This window comes from Peromyscus californicus, unplaced genomic scaffold (genome assembly GCF_007827085.1).
Source record: "Peromyscus californicus insignis strain IS unplaced genomic scaffold, ASM782708v3 Scaffold_13__1_contigs__length_99412109, whole genome shotgun sequence".
Taxonomy (NCBI): domain Eukaryota; kingdom Metazoa; phylum Chordata; class Mammalia; order Rodentia; family Cricetidae; genus Peromyscus; species Peromyscus californicus.
In genome coordinates this window covers 245,231-261,570 of record NW_026294424.1, presented here as the reverse complement: position 1 = coordinate 261,570, position 16,340 = coordinate 245,231, and the positions used below count along the sequence as shown (strand labels likewise).

The 16,340-nt window shown below is 47.9% G+C and overlaps 1 protein-coding gene across 1 annotated transcript in view; it reads right to left on the bottom strand.

Annotated features, from left to right (window-relative positions):
• LOC128109038 (solute carrier family 2, facilitated glucose transporter member 9-like) overlaps window positions 1-16,340 on the bottom strand; it is a 141,036-nt gene that overhangs the window by 109,248 nt on the left and 15,448 nt on the right. The window contains exon 4 of the mRNA XM_052736037.1: window positions 2,341-2,501. Within this exon, the coding sequence (XP_052591997.1) occupies window positions 2,341-2,501 (161 nt within the window). The remainder of the gene's footprint in view (window positions 1-2,340; window positions 2,502-16,340) is intronic.

The following is a 16,340-nucleotide window of genomic DNA, read 5'->3' as shown; positions in this document are numbered from 1 at the left end:
GTTTACAAACACATTTTACCTCTTGCTTGCTTTCTGCTTCACAGCTGCCAGGCTGTTGAAGGTCATAAAGCTAACTGTCAATCATTTCACTCTCTGTGTGAGAAAAGCACGGGCTAGAAGGTGAGGTGACAGAATCTTGAGTTCCATAGTTGGTGACTGAGGGCCCCGGCTGGCTGAGCCTTGAAATTTGGCCCCCAATCCCAGAGCACCTTCCTCTATTCCACTGCTTGGGTGCAGAGCCTCCTTAAGGGACAGCCTTGAGGCAGGAGAGCCCAGCAAGGTGGGTAGACATCACAGTCCACAGAGCCTGGGTGACTGTGACAATCTGGAATAAGACAGGAGGGCTGTGGACAGGTCTGGCATGCAACAGCACCTCGGGGTCCCTGGCCAGTGGTGCCATCTGGGCACGACTTCACTGTGTGCCTATGGCTCAGCAGTCACAGACTTCACAGTACTGTTGCCAGCGGAGCCCCTACCCAAGATCCACTTGAACTGGGAAAAGATGGTGGGGTCGGGCCATTGCGGGCTGCTCTCAGCGTTAGCTCAGCCACATGTGAGCTGGCTGAGTCTACACAGCACCCTGACCTCTCTGATCTCCCATTCCCCATCCATAGACCCACCAAAACAGAGCAGATGAAACAAGAGAGTATGTGAGGATGCCTGGAACATTGGAGGACCCCAAAGGACATCCTTCACTGCCTTAGGCAATGGCTACGCTTTCCTAGTCCTGAGACCCCAGTAGTTAAACTGCTCTGGCTCTGGTGTTTTCCTTGGGACAACACCAGAACTTCCCCTAGCTCACTGGGCAGCATATACCTTCAGAGGCACCGCATGGATGTCTCCAACAAGGTCTTCAGGGATTCTTGCTGCAACATCAGTATTCTAATGAGTTCTTTGTTGGGGACATCAGGCAGGGTGAGAAGAATGGGTGGGACCTTTCTTAGTGGTGTTTCTGTAACCCCAGAGTCTGAGAGATTTTCTAGGGCTTGATGAATCCTCTCTCTAGTATGTGTGAATTCAAAATAGAGCAGTCATTCTGTGTGTATTGAAGGTAATCATAGACACATGGTGTCTGGTCACTAGGATCCTTTCCACAGCGTTCTCCCTCCATGCCTTTTCCCTAGCACTTGTAACATTGCCTCAGTGGGGGCCATCAGCCTGCACTTTGACTCAATTAGATGACTTGGCCAAGGTCATCCAGCTAGTAGTGGGAGACTCATGATTCAAGTTCAGACATGAAACTTGCAGAAACTGTCTTGCCCACACATAACCAAGAGGCTGTTGTTAGCAGAAAGGAGACAGAGAAACAGAGAAGACACTGGGCTATGTATGGGTGGAGTCTGATAAACCACACTGCCCTAAGAAGGATTCATGCCATAAATAGAGATGAGGCAAACAAAGCAAAGTGGGTCTGAGTGGTGAGGGCCTGGGTGGGAACCTAAACTGGTGTGTGTGTGTGTGTGTGTGTGTGTGTGTGTGTGTGTGTGTGTGTGTGTTGTACATGGGTACACTGTTGTGTGATTGCATGTGGAAGTTAGAGTTATTGTTCAGGCACCTTCCATCATATTTGAAACAGGGTCTCTCTTTGGCCTGGAGCCTCACCAAGTCAACTAGACTAGCTGGCTTGCAAGCTTCCAGGAGCCCTCCCATCTCAGCCTCAGAATCTTGCCGTCCCTGGGATTATAAGGATGTGCCACTGTGCCTGACTTTTTATGTGGATTTGCAGGATCTGAACTCAGGTGATAATACTTATAAGGTAAGTGCTATCTGACTGGGCCATCTCCTCAGCTCTAAACTTGGAGTTTTCGATACTTAATTTACTGCAGCCTTTTTGTTGATGGGAACAACCTGAAATTCCCCAAGTGTGCATCCATCATACAGTGGAAGACATACTGAATAGCTGGTCATCTTACAAGGATGATCACCCTGTGCTTCTGTGGAACAATCTCTAAGGCTCTGTGCTGGGTGTTCTCCAGTTTTCCAGAGACCATTCCCCTTCCTGCTCTATTCGGCTTCTTGGACGACATCAACCAGGCACCTTGGTTTCCCGCAGCAGATTGGAGGGTGGGAGAATAGAGGCATAGGGCATTTCTTCCCTGCTCCCCTCACTTGGGTTCTACACAGCCCAGGCACTCCACAGTTTCAGCCTCGTTTGTCACTGTATCACCCAATCTTCCTGGACACTGACACTTTCTGTCTTCCCTCTGCCCTTTAGGCAGTAAAGCCTCTACAGTTAAACTGTGTGGAACCCTGTTGCCTGCCGGGGCACTGACAATGATGCAGACACCTTATAATTGTTATAGACGGGACCCCCCAAACAGAAACAATGCCCGTACTGACCTCCCAAGAAACTTTCCGATGATCTTCACCATCAGCGTCCCCACCAGGCCACCAATTGCGAATATGGACACAGTCACAGACCAGAGCAGGGTCAAGGTATCCGGGTCTATGGGATGTCCATGTCTTCTGTACCAGGTTTCATTGTAAAAGGCCTTGATATACTGGAAATAAACAAGAGGAATTATTTCCTTCTGCTCTGCCTCCACTGGAAGCAAACAAAAGAGGGTCATTACAGGGTACTTTCATCATGCTTGACACCTTGCGGAACTCCACACTTGAGCTTGCCGGGTTCTTCTAACAAATATGAGGAATGGTCCTTACTTTTATCTCCCTTTGCAGGAAGGGAAACTGAGGCTCAGAGAGACAGCATGACTTGTTTGGTGAGTGTGAAGCCCAGGAGTCAAACAGATCTGGACAGAAGCTCTGGCTTTACTACATGGTGGCATCAACTTTGAAGTGTGCTAAACGTGCACACTTCTAACAGAAGCACCACCTTTCGATAGTGCAGCTACATTTCAGAAAAGACAGCAAGCATGAAAGAAAAATGTTCACTTGAATTGAATCAAAAGTCAAGTCTCTTGTTCTTCAAAAGACACCATGAAAAAATGAAGAAAAGGGCCCAGTAGGGTGACTTAGTGGATAAAGGTGCTTGCCACCAAGTCTGATGACTTGAGTTTGGTCCCTGAGATCTACACAGTAAAAAGAGAGAACTGGGTCCCTCGAATTGTCCCTGACCTCCACACATGTACCATAGTATATACCCACATACAAATAAATAAATAATGCAATTAAAACTATTTTTAAATGAAGACACGCCATAGACTGAGTGAACATATTTGTAATGCATACGGCTACAAAGGAAAAGTACCCACAATACATAAAGAACTCTAAAATGTCCTTTAGAAGACAAGAGAGATGGCTCAGCAGCTAAGAACACTTGTTACTCTTCCAGTGGACCCAAGTTCAATACCCAGCATCCACATGGCAGCTCACAACCATCTCTAACTCCAATTCCAAGGAATCTGACGCCTTCTTCTGGCCTCAGCAGGTACTGCATGCTGTGGCTCACAGATATATATGTAGACAAAACACCCATACACATAAACATATTTAAAAAAATTTTTAAAAAGTGTAAGAGCCATCCTTGCCCGCCACCAGCTGCAACACTCAGGAGAGCAGGCCCTGCAGCCCGCCAGGGCAGCACAACAGATCCAACCCTGTCAGTGAAGGTATGGGTGAGTTGTGCCCCATAATTGTGAGCATGGGACAGCTTGTCCCCATTACCCATCTGGCAGACCAACCCTACAGCTGCCCAGGCCCAGACCCAGGGTTATGATTTGGCCTGCCCCAACATCCACCCCACTTATGATCTGCTGGGCACATGAAGGGACCTGACTCACAGACCCAAAGCTGCAGGATCTCTATAACACAGGGTGCCAGTAGGATATCCAGCAAGCGTTCTAGTGGGGGCCCAGCATCGAACATGTAGTGGAGACCAGGGACCTTGCACCAGACCAATGACTCTTTGCAATGAACACTTGCAAGAGGTATATGACATGACTTGTTGGGTGGCAGTGCAGCTTCCATGATGAGATTTTTAATTCCTTCCCTTTAAAAAATTTTTCTCATTTTATTTTCTTCCTTTATTTCTCTTTAATTTTGCTTTATGGGGGGGGGTGCAGGGGCAGAGGGAGGGTGTGAAGGGATGGGGAATGAGTGGAATCAAGATACATGATGTGAAAAACACATACAATAAATTTTTAAGAACCAAAAAAGAAGACAAATATAATTAAAAATGATCAAGAGACCTGAACAGACACTAAATGATATGCACATGTCCAATTAGACAGCCACAGACTCAATATCATTAGTCAAAGAGACATGCAAATAAACCCACAATGAGATCTATCTAGACACCCACTCCATCATCATCATCACTGCTGCTGCATTTGGGACACAGACTGGGTGGGTCTAATGTGCAACAGACTGGGGTCATGGCGCTCTGCTATCCAAGGAAGTTCATCTCCCCAGCACATTCATAGTCATACATTGCAGCTAATATGGACCCACAAAACCTCAGCAGGGCTAACATATGTCATTACAGGAAAAGCTAGGGTTTGACTCCCACAGACTGAGCACCATGCTTGTGATTTAAGCAGCTTATTTACCTGCAGGATGGAAAGGATGACATTGACCTCCAGGGGCTGATGTGAGGGACAAATAAGAACACAAAGCCATGTCCAGTACTGGAATGGAGCTCATGCAATCCCCACTTAGATAAAGATGCTTTAAAGACCAGCTCAGCAGATCTACTTCTAGAAAATTCCATTGCACAACTTTCCCACCGGCCCTAGGATACATGTATTCAAATGTCCATGGTGACATTGTTCGTAATAACCCCAAACAAGAAACAACCCAGATGCACACGGCAGAACAGATAAACAAATTACAGAACAATCATAACAGGAAACACTACAGCTACAAACTCGAATGAACTATAGCTCCTTGCAGAGAGGGACTCTGACACCATAACATCCATCCAAGGAAGTGACGGAAATCACGCAATGGCTCTGTGTCCAACAGTCAGAGAAGCATAACTGAGTGTCTGCTGGTGGAATTCCACACAGGCGACAAACTCTGAAGATGAGCTTTCAATGCCAGGCCAAGTGGCTGTCACAGGAGATGCTGTGAGAAATGACTGGTCCATCAGGACCTTTGATTCATCACCACGCAGGTGGTGGCAACATATATTCTAGACTTACAAGCAACCTTTATCCTGTGGGTGAACACATGCATGAGAAACATACTTGTGTTTTATATATTCTTTTGTGAGTATATATATGTAGTGCTTTTAAAACTTAAAAAAAGAAAATGGAGAAATGTTCCAGGAGGCGGGTATAGACTGAGGGGCTGGAGTAAGGTACTTGACACACAGCATGCAGACCTGCGTCCTGTCCCCGAAATCTATATTTAAGAAAGAAATCTAGCACAGTGGCACATGTTTGTGATACCAGCACTGGGGGACAAAGACAAGTGGATCTAGCCTAACCAGCCAATCTACTGAGTTGGCATGCCCTAAGCCAAAGAGAGACCTTGTCTCAAAACAAACAAGACCAAATGGATAGCTCCTGAGAAACACCTGACAAAACTGTTGACCTCTGTCTTCCACACCCATCTATACGCACGTTTGTGTATGCTCACATAGATGTGCACCCATGCATACATGCATGTGCACACACACATATCCACCCACGAAATCGAGACTGCAAGGTGGGAAAAGGCTTGGGTGTTCAAAGAAGGAGAGAATCAGTGGTGGAGGGATGAGACAAGAGACAGGCAGGCGGAGGTGGAAGGGTCCTGATCATGAGTGTGGCTTCCTTGCAGTTTACTCTGGGCAGAATGGATTTCGGAGCAAGGGGTAGGCATGGTGTGTTTGCATTTTTGCAGGATCTCTCGGGCTACAAGGTGGAAATGGGGTAGAAGGGAGGTAGAAAGGAAACTGGGAGCCTCGTTGAGAGAGGTACTGGGACCTGGGCAGCCTTCCAAACACCATGGAGGCCTGGGCAGACGTGGGTGAATTTGAGACAGACCGGGGAGTAGAGTGGACAGGACTTGCTGGCTGACAGCCTGTAGGTTTGGAGAGGGAGGATATTGAAGAATGTGAAAGAGAAACAGAAGACCCCCAGGTTTCATGTATAAAGGTTCTGAAGGCTAGGGAAGAAGCATGGAGGGGAGGCATCCTTTCTGTGGGAGGTATTAATCTTCTTTTCATTCCCTCTGTTCCCCAGATTTACAACCTCTTTGCTCATGTCATGGAGCGAGGCTAGAACACATTGTCATCAAGCAGAGCAAGTCCTATTGATGATGAAGTTTCCACACCTTTATACACAGGACATCGATTTGCCATTACCCATTGATTCATCCGGGTGCTGAAGCATGTGCTGAACATCAGGCCCTGGGCTGGACATGGAGATCAACCAAATCTAATCCCAAATCTCAAAGAAACAGCAGCCCAACAGAGCTGACAACACACTGCATCACTTAAGGATGCTCTTGGCTGTAAGTAACAGGAAACCTCAGCTCAAAGTGGCTAAACCACAAGGCTATTTAACTAAATGGTAACTCACAGCAGTGGTGAGCCCGGAAAATGGGTGATCTAGTGGCTCCGGAAATCAGTCAGAATGAAGGAGCTTCCTGATGCTTCACTCTGCCTTCCATAGTTTGTCCTCATACCAAGGCTGCATCCTCTCACAACCATAGGATGCTACTCACGGCAATTCTGTCCATGTGCTTTGCCATTTGGGTATAGCCATAGAAAGCAATTCTGGGCACTGGTTGATGACTCTCTACTGGAAAGAACAGACTAGACCCTTCCTTCCCATCCTTCAATAGGAGCCAACCCTGCCAACGCACTTAGAGTTTTGGACTACAGAGCTGTGAGTTCATGCAGCTCTGTTGTTCAAGTCCATGGTACTTGTAATAGCAGTCTTAGCAAAACCACACTGTCTCCAAGGATTCACCACTCCCTTCTTTCAACCAGTCTAAACCACCACCTGCTCACCAGGGCTGCCACAGTGCTAAACCTTGGTCCCTCACCAAATGGCCATGAGCATCCTCTCTGAAGGAATACATCTTTATCAGTGGCTATGTGTCAAACATTAACTGCTGAGTCCTATGAAGTCTCTGCACACACTAATCTCCTTCCTATTTGGGAACAGGACTCAGCTTTCTCACAAGGCCGCTTACCACTTTGGAGGCTGAGAATGTCACACACCCTTTTCCAGTATCCCCCGTAGCTAGGGAGTGAACATGTGGATAAGACTCAGCCAATCTGATGACTAGACTTCAAATGCCATACAGATGGAATGTGGCAGCTTCCCAAAGCAGCTGTTGGGTGGTGACCTATGCTGGGGAAGGCTGAGGAAGACGCCTGAGGAGCAGCTCTGAGTGTGGATTTGGGGCATGATCCTGGGTGTAGAACTCTGAGCCTGGCTCAACTCGTTATTCTTCAATTATGCGAAATTATTTGTGTAGCTTAAACTATGGAAACCACCAAATGATACCTTGTCTCATTTTTTACCTCAGACAAATCTGGTGATAGATTCCTTCATGTAAAAATGAGACTTGGACCGATGGGCGGTGGTGGCACAGGCCTTTAATCCCAGCACTCGGGAGGCAGAGGCAGGCGGATCTCTGTGAGTTTGAGGCCAGCCTGGTCTACAGAGTGAGATCCAGGAAAGGCACAAAGCTACACAGAGAAACCCTGTCTCAAAAAACCAAAAAAAACCCAAAAAACAAAAAACAAAAACAAACAAACAAAAAACCAATCAAACAAACAAAAAAAATGAGACTAAGTGGTAGAGGCTGTGGAAGGGTGTCAGGCTCTCGTGGGCTAGGGGACATTTGTGCTGTAACTGCTGTCTTTAGGACTCAAATGAGTTACTCCTGTACACACACTGTTGAACATGTGTGTTGAACAAACCATGGGGGGGCGGGGCAAAAGAGAGACAGCTAAGTCCACTAGCACAATTGTGGATTTAAAAAGAAATGCCAGGGACTGGAGAGATGCCTCAGTGGATGAGAGCTCTTGCTGCTCTTCCAGAAAGCCAGAGTTCAGTCCCAAGCCACCTGTAACTCTAGCTCTGGATAAACCAATACTTTCCTACTGACCCCAACACACATGAGCATACACTCGTGCACACGTACACATAAATAAAAATGATTTTTTTAAATGACTAAATAAAAACTTGAAATCAACATCAGTCAAGCCTTCGTATAGGCTAAACTCTGTCGGGTCCTCCGAGTACAATGTAAACAAGGAGCACTGTGTACAGGAGCCGGGGTGAGAGCAGCTGAGTCACAGGGAAGGAAGGGCTCCAGAAAGTGAGGGTTACCGGACATGCCAGGACCACAGCGATTATAAACAGGGGCCGGGCCTCTCCCTGTGGAGAAGCTTGCCAAAGTAATGAATGTGCAGAAGTTCTCAGGCACTGTTCCTGCCCCAAATAGGCAGGACCTTAACACATGGAAGAGGCTGTTCTTGCTTCCGACATTGGCCCCTATTACAGGCCTGCACTGATTCAAGTGGTTAAACTTACTCACAAGGAGGGTAGCCAGCTGGAGAGCCTGCCTCTTAGCACCTCCCTGGCAGCATGCTCAGCGTCTGGGAATTCCTGGGAGAGGACTAATAGGCGTGGACTTGGAGGAAACAGTCCCTTACCCACTGAGTGCCACTACACCTGGAAGCCTGATGGGAGACGGGAGGACAAGTGACCACTAACTCCCATGTGCCTCTTTGGAAGCCTGCAGAGATTTCTTGCTTTCGTTTTGGAAAAATCACAGAGCAGGAGCCTCTATAGAAAGTTCTAGAAACTAGAAGACCTGTTAGGGACAGTCTGTGTTCCCTACAACACACAGCTCACAGGGTCCCCGATAGCCCTCCAAAGTGCTGCCTGTGGTGACTCGTTTGTCCCCCTGCTGGCAAGCCAGCGATGGCCCAGAAGACAGCCTGTGGTCGCTAGAACCAGGTGATGAAACTGCGTCTAACTTATCACACAAACATTCATTGAATTTGGGATCCCTGGGCTGCTATCTGTCAGCGTAACCCTGCAGTGTGTGACAGACAGGCAGCTGTGTTTTAAATTGGGCTTTTGCTTTGTTTCAGACAGCCATGAGGAACTGCAATAATAAACAACCATGAAACAGGCGCCCCTTCATGGGACCATGGACTCTTCTGAGATCTGGATGCCTACCCTCATCACCTCCGCCCACAGCCCTATGGAGGGGCAGCAGTTTGGTTCTCTTTCAGAGCAGGTGAGGAATTGGGTTCAGAACAGTAAAACCCTCACCCAAGCTCACAGCACAGGCGTGTACTGTCATCAGGAATGAAGCCTGGGCAGTGGCCTCAGACACAAATCTTAATCACTACTTTATTCCATTTTTCTTTTTAAAAAAAAATTTTTTTATTCATTTTTGAAAATTTGATTTATTTATACAATGTGTTTTGCTCATATTCATCCACCTCTACCTCCCTCCTAACACCTCTGGGGCCCTCCACCCCATTACCCTCCCAGTCTCATGCCTTTCTTTTTGAAAATTTAGTTCTAAAGATTTTGTTTTAAATGTGTCTGAATGGTTTTGCCTGCACATATGTCTGTGTACCACGAGTGTGCTGTGCCCCCAGAGGAAGAAAACATTGGAGTGTCTGGAACTGGAGTGACAGATGGTTGGGAGCTATCATGCGGGAGCTGAGAACCTAAGGCGCTCTCTGTGAGGGTAACAAGCGCTCTTAACTGGTGAGCCATCTCTCCAGCCCCTCACGTAGGCTGTCCAGTCAGTGAGCACTAAGGATGCTCTTGTATCCTCCTCCCCAGCCCCGGGATGACAAGCAGGAAGGATGGTACAGGAATTTCATATAGGTGCCAGGTACAGAACTCAGGCCCTCATACTGTGGCAAGCACTTTACCCACTGAGTCATCTACAGAGGCCTGATTTCAACTCTTTTCTTTAATTTTCTTATTTTTATTTTTATGCACATTGGTGTTTTGCCTAGATGTATGTCTATGTGAGGATGTTGGATCCCCTGAAAATGTAATTACAGACAGTTGTGAGCCACCATGTGGGTGCTGGGAATTGAACCCGGGTCCTCTGGAAGAGCAGTCGGTGCTGTTAACCACTGGGCCATCTCTCCTGCCCCCTGATTTCAACTGTTTATGTGGAAAACAGAGAAACGATTCTACCAGCACCTCTGCTGCATGCTGCCTAGCTTTATGCTGAGAAGATACACAGAATGCATGCTGACTGGCCGCTGAGCAGGAGTCATTTATGTCCACATTAGCTATTCCAGAAAGTTCATTTCAACATGAGCAAGACAGAATTTGGAAGAACCACAGAGCCTATTAGACCTTGCCAGGTTGGCATTTCTTATCTTCTGCTGCCTCTCAAAGTCATGTGACTCTAGTCCTTGCACCTGGATGAGGCTGTAGGAGCACTTCCTCCCTAAGGAGTGTGAGCAGAAGTGGCTTTGTGAACATCTGCATTCACACAGGCCACTGTGCTCACTGCCTTTCCATGTCCGCTGGCCACCCCCCAGGAAAGCATCAGGGGGCTCAAAGGCCACTGAGAACGGTGGGGTCACAGGCTTTATGGAGCAGAACCCCATGATCACCTGCCTTTGATAGTGACATGAGTTTTGAAAAGAGCTTATTGTGACAGCAGCTGAGTTTCCAAAGCACAATCCACCTGATTCCAAAGCCCAAGATGTGACCACTCAGTGACGTGAGGCTTCAAGGGAGCAAGATTTAGGCCATAGCATGAGGGCTAACAGGAGTGGAGATATGGACCTTTACCTAACACTTCTTTCTAACACTTTGGGGGAAACTGTCAGCTCCCATTTGAAGAAAACATTCTTCAACTCAAGATAGTCTTCAGGTCACTGTGGTAGTGAGACTGTAGGCCGACTCTGCAGCATCCTCATCTCGTATCCCATGCTTTCTTTTTCATTGACCCTACATCCAAGAAGCCTACTCTTACATCTTTTTCCTTTCCTTGGGAACCAGATCTGCACCTGTCTCTAAGGATAAGCTCCTGTCCTTCTATCTCCAGATATCTCAAGAGCCAGTGAAGACAAGTCTACCAGGACAACATGAGCACAAAATGCTGTGATTATAGAATCCAGTCACATGACCTAGATCAGGGAAGTCAAAAATGCAGGCAGGCAGGGTCCAAGCTGGACAACTATGGACAGAAGGAACAAAATACCCAAGGAGCATAAACCGGACATAACATGGACATAGAGGAGCTGCACATGGCCTGATGGGGCTGAAGCGTGGCCCAGCTCAGGAGAAAGGCTGTAGGGCAAGGCAGGGGCTGGCTATGACTAGCTTTCCCCATGTGCTCTCAGTGTGCACTTGGTCCTACAGCTCCCAGAGGGTCTGTGTGTGGGTCAGCAGCTGTGGCTTGTTACCTGGGTGTTCGCTGTAGGTGCAGCTTGAAGGTTCTTCCAAGGTTTAGAGCGGATGAAGTCAGGGTGGTGAGGAAGCTTCTGCATTTGGTACTAGATAGTGAGCTGATAGGACTTAAGAAGGAACCCCACAGTGAGTGCTAACTAGGGTTTAAACTACAAAGAAATGCCTAAGAGGCAGCACGGGTAAAGGGAAAGACTGAATGCAGAGCAGTCAATGACCACCTTGACTCCAAGACTTGCTTGCACCTTTGAGTCCTTTTGAGACTTTTAAGGCAGCCTGACAAAGCTCAAGTTCTGCATCTCTGGGCAGTGTTCTTGGGGCCAGGGACCTTGGTATCTGTTTTGTTCCTTTGGCATCTTTGCCACTTACCTGCTGGGTGACTGAACTGAACGAGTTACTTAACCTCTCTGAACCTCAGGTCCCGCAACTAATGTCATTGTCCCTTCCAGGATTTACTCTGAGGTCTTATAGGAAGAGAATAAACAGCCCAGTCCTGGGTGGTTAGAGTCCCACAACAGAATCCAGGCAGAGATGTAGCTGGTGGCGAAGGACTCAGTACCATTATATTTCTGTGTCTGTAAAACAAGGCAGGTCTAGACACATTTGCTTCCTAGGCCCAAGAATCTATAAATAATTCACCATTACCTCCCATAAAAACCCAAGGACCATGCTTTGGCAATAAATTGGACTCTGCAATTTCCTTCCTCCAAAGGATGGCAGGAAATGCCAGGCAATGGAAGGCAAATTACCTTGCAGCCCAGTTGGGTTTGTGATATTAGCACCGCTAGATTCATCAAGACCCTGGCAAGCAGTCATCTGCAGCGACTCTCAGGGGGGCCATAAATATATACAGAAATAGAATACTCTGCGGGTGGTCCAGAGGGCTTACGTGTTGCCTAACAGAGCCAGACGTACCTGAGGGGCTTCTAAAGAGTCAGCACCAGCAAACACCGGCAGAAGGAGGGAATGGATATAGATGCCCTTACCAAGGCTCCTTGATATATGTGCCACACAATCCCCATGGGGTCACCTCATGTCACCTGGCTCCCTACACCGAATTGGTACACAATAGGTGCTCTCTACATCTCAATGGCATCCCCTGTAAGCAGAAATACTGTTTCTAAATTTGTCTGAATTTCTTCACACTCTCAGAGTCTCTCCCTCCAGGTTCCCCTCCCCGCATCTGCCTGGGTTGGCTGTCCTACCTCTCTAATGGTAGTAGCCACTGCCCCCCCCATCCTCCTGAGCAAGGACTCCCTCCAGCCATGATGACACTGTGCTCTTTACCCCACTGGGGCAACAACCGCATTTTTCCAGGGGCTCTTAATGACAAGAAAGCTCTGAATCAAAGATAAAGGCTTCCCAGCTCCAGCAAGCTGAGACTCCAGGGGGCAGAGCAGGGGAGGTGGTAGTGGGGCTCCACTTCCTAAAACACCCAAGGAGGCCCCTTCTGCCAGTCAGTAACTCAAACAGTTCCGATCAAAACCAAACCACACCCGGTGGAGACTCAATGCTCCCGATTTAAATATCACAGCAGCATCTTAGAGACAAATTAGAAGCGACAGCCCCGGTTTAGAGATGTGCAGTGCAGTGTGAAAAAACCCCATGATGGAGACTTCCCAGTGTGTGGAAGGATGCTCATTATATAAACAAGACGCTGATGGAGGTGTGTGTGGGGGCGTGGGGTGGGGGGGTGAACCACAAGAAATAGCCTCTGTGCTAACATGTCGAAGAGCAGGTTTACATGAAGCCTTGTCGGGGCCTCTGGGAAGAGCCCAGGCTTTGGCTGTTGGGATGATTGAACAGGCTGCCTTGAGCAGCTGCTCGCTCTCCCCTTCATTAGCACCATGGGGTTGTTACCCTGGCATGGTCCTGACTCATGATTCATGCCAGGGGTTCGGTTGTTAAATCCCTGGCTCTTTTCCTAAGTCTGTTGCTTTTACAACTGCCAAACAAGACCACGTGAAAGCAGGAAAGAGAGTGGAAAGCGGAGCAGGAGGCGGGGGGGGGGGGGGGGGGGGGGGGGGAGTCTCGGGTTCAGAGATGCCATTCTATCTGCCTGCCAGCTGTTTCTGGCACAGTGACACCTTATCTCACAAAAACAAACATCCACAGCTAATTGAGCATCTCTGCTTGCACTCCTGTTTGTCTAGACGGCAGTCCTTCTTGGAGGCTCTTCCTGGGGGCTACCCCAGAGGTCATATTCTGTCCCAGTTCTGCGCTTCGTGGCTCAGTGCAGTGTAGGACAAGAGGGGCAGGGGTCCTACTGACATCGACACTCTACCCAGGTCTGCAACAGCCCTGCCTGCCCAATGACGGAAACTCATTCCAGCTACCCGAGAGCTGCACGTGGAGCTCAGACAGCTTGCCGCAGCTGCAATGTCTCCATCCAGCCCTCCCTGGCCTCTTGAGTGCAGGCACGGGGAGACCACATGAACCAAGGCATATCTCCCTCTGCAGCTCTGGCCATCACAGACTCCTCCAGCAGTACTTGCAAACCCAGTGCCCCTAAGAGCTACACTCTCCTCCTTACAGCAAAGCTTAAACAGTATGAATCTGAGGCCGATTGCCATGGGCCAGAGCATCATCTCTTGCCTGTCTGCATGACTTCTTGAGAAGCTAGGTCATGTTCAAAGATGTCTGATTAGCATGTAATTAGTCTCGGATTCTGCGGCCTTCTGCAAGGGCATCCAAATGCTTTTGGCAGACATGTAGATAGGTTGATGGGTAGATGATAGACAGAAAGACAGGTGATGATAGGGATGGCTACTGGAAACAAACAAACAAACAACAAACAAGGCCTTGGCAATCACCAATAGTCTGGCAATAAAGTGAAATTCTGGGAACGAAACATCACAGGAAGACTTCAGTCCAAGTCGGACCATGGTGGCACACACCTTTATTCCCAGTGCTTGGGAGGCAGAGGCAGGCAGATCTCTGTGAGTTCAAGGCCAACTTGGTCTACAGAGCAAGTTCCAGGACAGCCAAAGCTACACAGAGAAAGTCTGTCTTGAAAAAAAACAAAAACAACAACGAAAAAAGACATCAGTCTGCGTTGACACAATATAGCTTTGACCATGAACTAACTGTTCAGCAAGCTAGCCTCCTGCTGGAAACTAAGACATCAGGAGTCCATTGGCACCTCCACACTCTCTTAGAACCCCAAACACAAGGATTAGCCAGTGATTTCTAGCCCACGACTTGTTTTGGTAAATAAAGTTTTATTGGTACACAGTTTTACTTACTCATTTACATGTCTCTGGCTGCTTTCTCACCATAAAGGCAAAGTTGAAGAATTGCAAAAAAGAACCATTTAGCCTTGCTAAGCCAAATATGTGGTCTGGACCTTTACAGAAAAAATCTGTGTTGACCCTGTAGCAGGTCCTCGTAAAAGAGTAGAAAGATGGGTTACTAGATAATTAGACCTGGATCTGGGTGTCATCTGTGACTAACACAATAGAGGCAGTGCCTGAATTCTTATACAGGGCAGACTCACAGACTCCACACTGTTGATAGCAATTTGATTGGGAGAGAGAGGCCCAGAAAACTTGTCTCATAGCCACCAAAAAAAAAAAAGAAAAGAAAAGAAAAAAGAAAAAGAAAATTCTTTAGAACCCTTATTTTAATCTGTTCAGCACACATGAGTTGCAAATGCTTGCTTTGTGTTGGGTCTTGTTCCAGGTGGTGGCATTGCAGAAGCAGCTATGGTCAGAGAGCCCGTGTCTCATGAAGCTTCAATTTTAAAGCAGGAAGACAGACAAGAAGCAAAGATATACCATCTCGGGTGGTGCCAAATACTACCTGTACTACAAGGGGGAAATAATCTGAGTGAAGGACTAGAGAGGCTTAGAGAGGTTGCTGTTCCACGTGGGCAGGTCAGGGAAGATGTCATCTGAGGAAGACAGATTTAAGAAGAGGCAGGAAGTAATCAAAGAGAAAGCACGCGTTATCTGAAAGAAAAGTGTTCCAGCAAAGAGAACAGAAAGTACAAAGGGCCTGTGGTTCCAGTGTGGGTGGTGTCTGAGGGGGCAGCACCGAGGGTCAAAGGGTGGGAGAGGTAAGGGGAACGCACCTCAGGTTGAGAAACCACACTACCTGGGAGGCCAGACTCCCACAGTGCAGTCACAGAGGTCCGCGCGGTTTTCTAAGTTTGATGTGCAGGTTGTGAATGTTGATGCACCCAAATTTCATTAAATATAATATCCCTTTGGTCTTTGACTGGAGGAGAGACTGTTGGGATCCAGATGGAAACAGCGAAGCTCGTTTAGACGGCTCCATGAGCCAGGCTACAGACGGAACTGGGGGAGAAGTAGTTGGCAGCCATTATGGTCATCAATCCCTACTTCGTCAGAGCCTCTCCTGCCTCAGCAGGTTCAATGGCTAAAGACCGTTGACAGTTTCCTGCAGGCTCACGTAAAGTCTAATGTGTGTTAGACAGCTCTCCTGGGCCTGTGGACCCTTCGAGGGTAGAGCCTCAGTGGTTCTTGCCTCCCATGCTCTGCTCACATCCACTGGCTTGAAGTGACCACAGGCCCCTCTGTGGACACATGAAGCCACATAGGTGCTCCCGCCAAAGGAGCTCTGGGTGGGACAGCACAGTCAGATTCTGGGCATCCCCGAAAGCAGGGTGAATGGGTTCACTTAGGGTGACGGCATTAAGGGGGAACTTGGGGCAATGGTTACTCCAGGAAACTAGACATACTGGCCTCAGTTTCTTCCATCACATGAGGTTAGCTGAGACTCCATGGGAGGAATGGTCATGAAGTGTAGTGGACTGTGAGCCCTGGCTAGAACAACCAGAGCCCAAGTGGTGTGGTGGTGTGTGTGTGTGTGTGTGTGTGTGTGTGTGTGATTATCTGTATTTGAGGCTTCTAAATATTGAAGTAAAAGAGCTTTTTTTAATTTAAAGTTGGTTTTTTTTTTTTCATTTTACATACCAACCACAGTTCCCCTTCCCTCCCCTTCTCCCGCTTTCCTCCACTCCCCCTACCCTCCATCCACTCCTCAGAGGAGGGTGAGGCCTCCCTAGGGGAG